The 10,915-nt window shown below is 40.6% G+C and overlaps 1 protein-coding gene across 2 annotated transcripts in view; it reads left to right on the forward strand.

The window, feature by feature from the left end:
• EPHA4 (EPH receptor A4) overlaps nt 1–9,876 on the forward strand; it is a 125,303-nt gene extending 115,427 nt beyond the window's left edge. Inside the window, exons 15-18 of one of the 2 annotated variants that reach the window (XM_037908802.2) lie at nt 242–435; nt 2,926–3,081; nt 3,365–4,236; nt 7,380–9,876. In XM_037908802.2, coding sequence (XP_037764730.1) covers nt 242–435; nt 2,926–3,081; nt 3,365–3,479 — 465 coding nt within the window. In that variant the 3' untranslated portion in view covers nt 3,480–4,236; nt 7,380–9,876. Of the gene's footprint in view, nt 1–241; nt 436–2,925; nt 3,110–3,364; nt 4,237–7,379 lie in introns of those variants that run through there. The other variant, XM_043522580.1, reaches the window with a different exon arrangement.
• The last annotated feature ends 1,039 nt before the right edge of the window (nt 9,877–10,915 follow it).

The raw sequence follows: 10,915 nt of genomic DNA on the forward strand, positions 1-10,915 counted from the left end.
CATAGATGTTCCCTAAATGTGCTTATCTTCACTAGCTTTAAACCTTAATTAATTTCTGAATTCTCAAAAGGAAATGGTGAGAGTAGGTAGGCCTCAGCAACAGCTTGAGTTTGAATTTTATTTTCCACATTGTTTCGTTTTGTTGTGGGTTTGTTTCCATGCTTAGGATCAACCTAGAATGGTTTATACACAGCTACAGTCTGTGAAGTTCTTTAACTGTGTTTAATGGTGCTGTGGATAGGTTATTAAAGCCATTGAGGAAGGGTATCGCCTGCCACCCCCAATGGACTGCCCCATCGCTCTCCATCAGCTGATGCTGGACTGCTGGCAGAAGGAACGCGGCGACAGGCCTAAATTTGGACAGATTGTCAACATGCTGGACAAACTCATCCGCAACCCCAACAGCTTGAAGAGGACAGGCACCGAGAACTCCAGGTCAGCTGTGCTTTCTTAATGGTGATCTATGAGGGAATATATTAGAGGTGACAGGCAAGCTGTAACTCACCTAAACTTCGGTACTCACATTAAGGTGTGCGTCACAGCGCTTGCTAGACTGCACAGCCCTTTTTTATCCAGTGGAAGATTGTTTCCCACTGGGGTTACGCCGACATTCCATCCGACCACACTGTGGGGCCCAGATGTTCCTGGCTCTGTGAAAGCAGAAACTGAATAAGGAAAGCAATTGCTTTATCCTACCAGCTCCAAACATTTTTATAACCTAGATTTAAGGGTGGCTTTGAAAATACCTGATGCAATCAAGTGATGTTTTCTTGACAAAACAAGACATGCTGAGTCTCTCTTTTTTTCAATAAAAGATCCTGAAGGGGTCTGCTTCAGTGCAACGTAATTAGCAGGAGTGACCTGGTTTCCTAAAGGGAAAAGTACATCATCAAGTTTTATAAACCCTAGGTAGGATTTGCAAATGAGCATTACAGCATTACAGCCAAAGCCTTGTGGGCACAGTGAAGGCGTGGATTAATTATTATGTGAATTTGAATTTGATTTTGTGGCAAGACAACGTTTCATGTCTCTACGGATCCTGTGTTATGTTGCAAGGAAATTTCAAAGCTGTTAAAGAGATCTTAATTTTGGGCCAGATATTCAGGTGGTGCAAACCAGTGGAATTCTCGAAATCAGTGGAACGTCACCAATTAACACCAGCTGAGGATCTGAACCTTTATTTGAGAGTGTTTGTTGTCTGCTTTTAAAGCAAAATTAAGTCTGCTTGAAATGAATAAGTGGAAGGGTCTGGAGGGAGAAGAAAATTAGCAGAGAATGAGGGTGGAGGAAAAAAATCCTAAACATGATCCAATCCCTGAACAGAAAGGAAATAAGATATATATTCTCTGTGCTCCCTGGAATGAGTATCTCTGAATCAGTGGAGCAATAACAGAGGCCAGACCATTCTTGATTCAGCCGCTGGCAGGCCAGCATAATGGAAAAAGCTGTTTTTCACTTTTAAACTAGTGGATCCCTCTGTGACTATTGCTTACCATTTACATTACCAAAGACAGGTTATTAGTCCTCTGAGGCCACTATCACCACACTTCCTCCAGCTTGCCCTAATTGCAGCTGTAGCCTGGCGTGTGTATCCACCTCTGTGGTTTAAATAATTTAAGAAGGAGAGAGTCATAATAATAACTGTTTAATCTCCTCCAACTTGATTTGATTCCAACTCATAGATAACATGTCTTTGACTACATTTAGTTATTATTACAATAGTTTACAGCCTGTTGTGTGTGCCTACTCCCTACATCCAAATCCCGTTTGTAGACTTCTTTTCCTTGGAGCATGAAATCCAAACAAATATATGTGTATGCCTTTATATATTGAGACTGATAATAGACTGTAAATGGTAGTGTATGCATTATATATAATATGAAAAGGGGCACCGAACAGACTGCAAGAAAGTATGGTAAAAGTTGTGTAAGTGCTACCAACGTGAACCCAGTCCCTCTGGACAATATATAATAGCACTGTAGAACACCTAGTCTTTGATTCTGTGCATTTTAAAATAAATGATCAAGATGGCATTTGCTTTGTTTAGATCTATGATAGTAATTTACAGTGGCTTAATGAAAACCATTGCAATTTTCAAAATACATAAAATAATAAATGAGCTATTAAATGGGCACTGAATTTGTTCAGATAATTATTCCAGAATCTCTACAGTGGAAAATAAGAAGCACAGTCCACAGAGCAAACAAAGATCAAACCATTATTCCCACCACTCCTTGCATACGTGCTGCTCAGGAATGGATTGATTAAAGAGGGGATTAACTCCCTGCTGTCTGAGTTTGTTTGAATGCACTGAGCCTGCTTGCAAACCTGGCTAGAAACCTACCTGAGATGAACTCTCCTTGAGGTTTGAGCGCCAATCCAGTCTGGCAGGTTCTGAGCTCACAGTTCCTCTGCTCATACTTCAGTAGTGTTTCTGTAGTTGTTGAACTGAGGTGTGACATATGCAAGATTGGCAAGTCTTGAATTGCTGTATGCAGGATACAGACACAGTAGCCTGAACATGTTCCAGCATTCAGGACCTCATCCGTTGCCGAGCACATTGTAATAGAAGTGTTTTCCATGAACTTTGTTGCATCTGGGGCTTAAACTATAAAGGGCACAATGATTTGATTTACAACTGAAGGTAACAATAGACACCATTCATTTGTTCATCTCCCTCCAGACTCTTCCACCAAATTCATTCTTGGGGCAAATTGGCCTGTTCTTATATGGTTGCTAAATTTGCCGTTGGTTACATTTTTATAGTGCATGAGCCCCAATTTTTACTAGTTACCTGCAACATGCCGCCCTTATTTGAACTGATGGTATGTTTTGCCTAGTCACAGCATAATCATTGTGGAGCTTAAACTTTGTTCTGTAAACCAGCTAATACCTGTTATCTGCCCATGTATTTTCTGTTCCTAGACCAAACACTGCCCTGTTGGATCCGAGTTCTCCGGAATTCTCAGCCATTGTTTCTGTGGGGGATTGGCTCCAGGCCATTAAAATGGACCGATATAAGGATAACTTCACAGCTGCTGGCTATACAACCCTAGAGGCTGTGGTACATATGAACCAGGAGTAAGTACTCAGCGTATAACAAAAACTGGTAAATCTGGATTTAATCGGCTTCTTTTGCTTTGTGCTGCATATCATTACGCTCATTAAAGGAATGGAATGCCTTTCATTTGGATGGAGTAGAACTTTAAAATACCTCCACAATGCCTTCAGTTATTTAATTAAACATTTCTATACATCTGCCTTGCTTTTGCAGTATTACATGTGGTTGACTCTCATATGTTGCTTTGCATCAGCATTTAACACAAAGTTCTCAGCCCTCTGCTTCTTTTCTTGTTTTAATCAGTGATCTGACACGAATTGGGATTACCACCGTTGCGCACCAGAACAAGATTTTGAGCAGCGTCCAGGCAATGCGGACCCAAATGCAACAGATGCACGGCAGGATGGTTCCCGTCTGAGCCAGTACTGAATAAACTCAAACTCTTGAAATTAGTTTACCTCATCCATGCACTTTAATTGAAGAACTGCACTTTTTTTACGTCGTCTCCTTGCTCTTTGAAATAAAGATCTGCAGCATTGCTTGGTGTACAGATTGCTGAAACTGTGGGGAAGGGGGCCCTACCGAAATGACAAGCTGTCATTTTAAACCAGACCTGGAACAAATTGTTTCTTGGAATATGCTTCTGTTGATCAACGATATGTAAAATACATGTATCTATATAAAAATAACATCACATTCAAGTTTTGATGCTGTGTTTGCTGCCAGATACTGTGCTTAAAAAATAATTATTCTTCCTTCCCCCAATGACCTGGGGATTACAACCACAGTATTTTATTTGTGGGATAAACCATGGTTGTGCATCTTTCACTGGAACGAAGAATCTACCCCAGGATCTTTTCTGCAGACTCAGCGTGTCACTGATACCGTGCGGAAACCTCAGTGAGACTATTGTTTGGCTGATCGGTGCCTCTCAATTAGTGATTTACCCATTTACAGGGTGAGATAGGGAATGACCCACCCTGAGGATTACTGGACAAAACTGGACGTCTGCGGGGTTTGTTATTGGCTGTTGTTGTGCCATACTGAGTTGTAAATCTGTAAACCTTTTCCAAACGTCTTACTGACAGTCAGCTGTGACAATCTTGACTGTGAAACTTCCAGACTCACATCCCTTTCCCCTTTGAAGGAGCAATCACTTTTGCAACACTGAAAAGGTCAGTGAAAGTATAGCCTCCATTCTATTCCTGGTGTTTTTATTTTTTTAAACTATACTGTCACCTGTAAATACTGTGTGGAAGAAAATGCATGTAGGATTGTGGTTCCAACTATTTTGGATAAACCTGTACTAGTTTGCCAGACTAAGCTCAGCTGTTCCTACTGCATCACATTCAGTTGCATGCACTCTTCACTGACAATGGAAATTGGGCTGTTCCAAACCTTTGTCTCGCTTGCAAGCTCAGTTATGGGTTGAAATGTGTGCAGACGATGGGAAGTAGATTTTTTTGGTGCACAGTTCATCATGAAGTGTCTGACCCTGTTCCTGTTGATTTCTCAGTGGTGGGTAAAGGATTGGACTCTACAGTAGTGGTGAGAAAACAGAGAAACAGGCACTAATGCCTAAAAGCATCAGTATTGGTAAATGTACTATTGGAGGGGAACCACTAATATAAGATTTCCCTCTGTCTTTGGAAACATGATATACCCCGCTTAGGTAAAACAATCAAAGCAAACCCTCTAACCTTCTTTTAGGCTGAAGTTGGGTCTCTGCTGTCACATCTGTGGTGTTATGTGACCAAGAATGGAGTAAAATGGAAGTACACATGCATTTTTTCTTCCTTTTGCAGATGTGAGCTAGTGTGTAGTGATGGCTACACATGAAACAAAAATGTTACTCTAGGAGATCCCTGCATTTTTGTTTGTTCACATGGGGATTCAGTTTGGTGAGATCAAAAGAGCTCCATTTGGGCTTGAGCTTTATTTGTATTAATTTAATTAATTAATTTGTTTATACTGTTCTGTCAGTGTAAAGAGGCCTTAAATTGGGCATAAATTACACGTACACTCCCTTTAAGACCCTTTTACACTGCCAGAGCAGTAGTACCTTGCCAGACCTTAGTGTATCTGAGTACCAGACCCATTCGTGCTTTGATGCGGAGGTGTAGAGAAGAGGACGTTCATGCCCCTGAGCACTGATTTGCAAAGTTTTGTGAATAACAGACAGAGTCTTAGTACGGCGAACTTTTGGTCCACCTCTACACCTGACAGCAGCTTCCAAAAGACTGAGCTTGGTATGTTGAAGTTTAAAGTCACTGTATTTATTCTGAATCCAAAACAGCTGACTTTGTTGATATGGCAAGTTTGACTTGTTCAGTCAAGTCATACTCATCATTTTTTGTCACGTGTAACAATAACTTGCTGATTTGAACCACTAGCTTTCTCCTCAATCCCCATACCCCAGCTTATTCTGAAAGCAAGTTGTTCAGAATGTGGGATCCTAAATTTGGGACCTGTAAAATCACTACAACCTAGTAAAAACCTTTTTGCAACATTACTCATAAGAGCTTTTCTATTTGGGAGGAATTTGAGATTTGTTTCAAAAACTACTTAGACCATCGTGTTTTAACATCATTTTGCTGGAGGATGTAAGACCTGGAGATTCATTTGAAAGATCTGACATTTGTACTTTGCCAACAAATATCCTTTGTTCAGTTCAGAGACATTTTAGCTTCCCCTTGCTGTAAACCTGCTATAGAAAGTCAAGGCTATCTTTTAAATAAAAGCAAAATGTACCAATTCTCTGAACAAATTGGAGAATTATGTGGTTGGCATCTAGTAAAAATAAGGTCAGAGTATTTTAATATTTTCTTTTTAATATGAAAATTGTGAAGGCCGTTCAGAAACTAAATTTTACAGTGTGAGTGGCAGCACTGAACTTCACTGTGATCAAATGAGAGTGGTGAGTGGGCAAGAACATGAACATGTTTTTAACTGGAGGAAAGCTCTGTGTGTGTGTGTGTGTGTGTAAGTAAAACTGAAGGGGTAGTAAAAACAGAACTTACATGGAAAATAGTGTTTTTTCTTCGCTAAAAGAAGTGTCAGTTATCTTTATCCTGCTGATCTGATGCCAAGCAATGAGAACAATGGCAGTGCTACACAGCTTACTGCTCTAGCAATTTATCCTTCTTTTTTTAATGAATGATGTTTCCACTCAGGACTTTGCATTGGGAAACTGCAGGGTGTCAATTCTGCTGCAAGGGAAATGAAAGCTTCCTAGCAAAAAGGGTTACAAAAGAAGTTCACTTCACTAAATTGACCTGATAAATCCATGAGCTTTTTTTTTTTTAAACATTTGCGTGTGGTTTTAGTAGAAAATTGCATACCCAGGAGCACACGCTGATCTTTGTACTGGTCATAAGCAGGCTAAACTGCCATTAGTTTAGCCAACAAGATGCTCATGAATTCCAGTGGGAATTCTTCATATATACATGTGAATTGTACTTTCTGTCCACTCTGAAACAAAACTCCCTTTGTCTCATTTGGAAGTCATTTTCCCCACCTGCTGGGAGTGTTTTTAATTTTGTTGTACCTACCCATGTTACCCAGTTACGTTGCCTGCAAATAAGTCCAGGATTCATCAGTTCACAATAATAAGCACCTGAACACATTTGCTTGCCACTGTGGAATTGGAAGAATGGCACAGTGGGTCAGGGCTACAAGGAAATGCAATGTTGATCCACTGTTTCCTTGCTGCTGAGACACACACGCACATACACAATTGGCTTTGGTGTGGTTCTCTGTTCCCCTGCTAATATAAACCATTTACAGCACCTCTCTCTGTGGGAATTGTTCCTTTCCTTTCCATGCATTTGGAGATCCTCCATTGTTCACACCTTGCTGTGATTTGTGGGGATTAACTCTGCTGCTCCTGGAAGACACAATGACATACTTTGGGGTAACAGAAGGCACTGTTAGTGCTTGGACTTCCATTAGTACTACCGTTTCTGAGCAGTGCACATAGAACACAGTCAATTAGAAATCCTGCGCCTTAATGAACCTTTCCTTCCCATGTTATTTCTTTAAACTATTCAGTGAGCCAGAATATTGTTTTCACACTTAAATACAGACAATAACCATACAAGCGTAATTTAAAAGGAAAAAAAATATGACAGTTGTGCGTTTGTGCAAACTGGCCAATTCCCACACCTGCCTATTTGGGCAGGGAACCTCATTACCTAGGGGTAAGATGCAGTGGCAACTTCGTTAGGAAATCCAAATGGCTGCTGTCCAGGTGCTGTTGTAGCTGCGTTTGTCCAGTAGTTTGTATTTGATCTAATGTGTTCCTGTTTCCTTTTTACAGGGAAAATAGATTCTGCTTCCTTGGCCTGACAGCCTTTCCTATTGATCATATTGACCATGGGAGAACAAAAGACCAGACATGAAGCCTTCCAGATTCCACAAGCCCTGCTTCACCAGCACTGATTCTGGGGAACACAGACACTCGATAAGTGGAATCAGTCCCTGAAGAGTGGGGACTTTTAATTTCCCTTTTTGCTTTGAAACAAAACAAAAAGACTATAAGGTTCAATATCTGTTCTCCAGTTGTCATTTGAGGAATGTACTGTATCAAAGCCCTTCAGACTTCTGGGATTCCCCCCCCCCCCCCCCCCCCCCCCCCCCGGCTTCTTCCCTCTTATGGTTTTATTTATATATTTTGATTCCCCTCCACACCGTACCCTCTGCATGTCACTGCTGCATCTTGTTTGAGTGCAAGTGACAGAGCACTACAGGTATTACCATGGACGCCAAGTCAGATGCCGTGACACAGAACCCAGTTCACGCGAGCTGCCTATATACATTACTGAAGTGACATTTCACACAAAATGTGCCATTGCAGTGATATAAATATATATGTATTTTTTTCTTCGAATGGGTAACGGACTTCTTATCTCTTCCAAATGTGTGTGTGTGTTTGCGTGCGTCTTGTCACTGCATGTGTAGAATTGCCTGGGAATGTGCTGAAAGTATCTCTGGGAGCTCTGGGTTCCGTCCCTTGCTAGTTGAAGAGTTACACGAGAAAGCAGGCCAGTAGATGATGTCTGCAACAGTAGCAAGAAAACACACACACAAAAACGTTTAAATTTCTGTATCTGTAAATGTATTTTGTAGCTGCCACATTAACCTTAACGACTGGTTCTGCAGCCTAGAACAGGGGCACTTTCACTTCAGTTGTGGAGTGATGAATAATGAGATCCATAACGATGATAAAGCTTTCCATCAATATCACTTATTCTTATCAAGACCTGTTCATGATCAAAAACACCAGTTTCTTGATGAAAAGTTGACGGGCGACAATGCCTGTATCCGTCCACTGGTAACCCTGAACTGAACTCTTACGTAGCCTTTTTTATCTGCAAAAAGAAGATTTTAAAGACTTGTTGAATGCAAACAAATATATGCAATTCTTATCCATTCACAGAAGCACATTGCTCAGTGTGCCAGCTGTGAGAACCATGTGTCCTGTAGCTGACAGTCAAATACTTCATTTTCTCCCAGCAACAGTTAAGGAAATTAAATTGCAAGAGATGTTTAAGATTACAGCTGTTAACAAAAGGGTTGCAAAAGTTTGTCACGTTCCTAGTCTCCTTAGCCAAAGGATAGGTGAATTAATGTACAAGGTAATTTCTGTGGCCCAAAGACCAGTGCTAACAACCTACCGGTACTACCTAGAAAAGTTTACTGAGTGTGGAGCGTTCACTGTTTATTTTCTGTAAACTATACTTGGAGTATAGATGTATGCTAGAGTCTGGGGAAGGTGCTGCCATTCCACATTTTGAATTCAGCAACAGATATGCTCAGGAGAAGCAATCAGTCAAACATACATTGGAAAAACCAAGACAAAATATGGATGTTGCCACGTTAAAAGAGCATGCCACATTGAATGGAGCCATAAAGAAATGTCTCAAAGTTACTTCTATTTCCTCCTTCTCTCCTGGCCCCTTTATATGCTTTATTAAAATAATGTTACGTGCTCTCATGAACCACAAATTAAAGATCAATATAGCTGAGATGGGGGAAAAGCTAAGGAAGTTGTGCTGAAGGCAGAAACCATACAACACTGTCAAGGAGTCACGGAGCGGAAGTGTGCATTCCAAACCCAGCACATTCAAATTGCAGTTAAATGTTCTAAGCAGAGCTTGAGTTAAAAAGTAAACAAGTTACTACAGACTTTGCTTCCATCTTTTCCCTCTTACAGAAGACGTCATCGACAGGTCTCTCTAGCATGGCAAGCCGTTGTTAGAAATTGTTCTGGTCGCCACACCACCGGTTGATGTTCGTCCAGGTTTCTTGCTGTACTAACTTTGTGATTGGATCTGTGTATTTAAAAATGTATTTAAAAAAAAAAAAAAAAAAAAAGGGCTGGTACTTCACCAGTAAACAGGACTTAAAAAGCAGTATTTTTCTTTTATGTGACATTTTCATAACCAGAAAAAAAATCCTGAATACTAATCAAAGAAAAAAGAGAGAGTGCATTTATTTTTTTGTATCACTGTAAGTATGTTGGAATATGCAAGGACTGTGGTTAAAAGTAGAATGTATGAGGCATATTATAATTTAGTTCATACCGAGAAAAAGATTCTAACAGCATTTTTTGGTTCATGAATTTGAACAGACTCTGGGTTAGACATAGATTTTCTATTTTAATTTGTAATCCCCCCCCACCCCCATGAATTTTAGGTACACATAACTTATGTCATTTATTTATGGTCTTTTATACCTAGTTTGTAAAATTGTAAAATAGCAAACAATGCAAAAGTTTGCATTTGAAAACAATAAAGTAGTTACTGTACAAACCTCAAATGTGGCTAATGCGAATTATTGCTACTGTTTATGTTTGATCATTTGCTGACAATGCGCTTGGTGTAGCACAAAACTACCCGGCCCCCAAACTGGTTATTTCTCTGCAGTATTTGTGACACATGCACTCTCATCATATTAATGCCGTAATATCCAGACGTTTATTAAAGTACACCATTCCTTCCCCCCTTCCCCCCCCCCTCCGCCTTACACAGATACCAATGTATTCCAGGTGGTGTTTAGGTGGGGGAGGTGTAACAGTCATTACAGTTTTTATTTTGAGGTCTTATTAAAGTTTATTAAGACTTCAGTTTCCACTGCACAATGAGAACAGCCCCTTTTTCGACTGTTCCCTTGACTGCTCCTTGCTATATTGCCATGCTGCCTTTTATTGTCTCATGAGGTGAAATTGCGAGCTTGATTGAAGTCAAATGGGAGTTTTTCAATTTACTTCAGTTGGGCCAGGATTTCACACACAATGTGGGAACACTGACCATGCAACTCTCAATCTTTCAGTCCATCAGCAGGTGATGAACACTGCTGCTCTGCTATTGTGTTACATTTGCAGGATAAGGAGTGAATCCAATGGTATGTTCTTGGAGACACATGGCAGAAGAGAGAAAGAGGAGACAGAGAGCTAGGGGCTCTGGAATAGGGGAGAGAACAGAGGCACAGGGAGAGTGGTGAGACAACAGAAAGTGGAAAGAGTGAAGAAAAGGACAGGAAAACAGGTAAAAAAGAGGGAACAGGAATGGTGGATACAGAATGTATTGGCGAAGCAAAGTGGTAGTGATGGAAATAAGAATGTCTCTAACCATGGGAGGGAGGGGGGAGGTTCTGCAAAAACCTCCCAATAGAAACTGTGGAGGGCAAACAATCTGTTTTAAGAGAGAGCTGGGGAAAGCTATGAGTGCAATTGTCTGAGGGGGTTGCTTGTGATCGCAGGGAGTAGTGATCAAAAGCCCTGGGGCTCACTTCTGGTTTATGTTTTATGTTCCTAAAAGCTCATGCTTCAGGGTTTCAGCTAACTACCTGCAA

This window comes from Chelonia mydas, chromosome 9 (assembly GCF_015237465.2).
Source record: "Chelonia mydas isolate rCheMyd1 chromosome 9, rCheMyd1.pri.v2, whole genome shotgun sequence".
Lineage (NCBI taxonomy): Eukaryota > Metazoa > Chordata > Testudines > Cheloniidae > Chelonia > Chelonia mydas.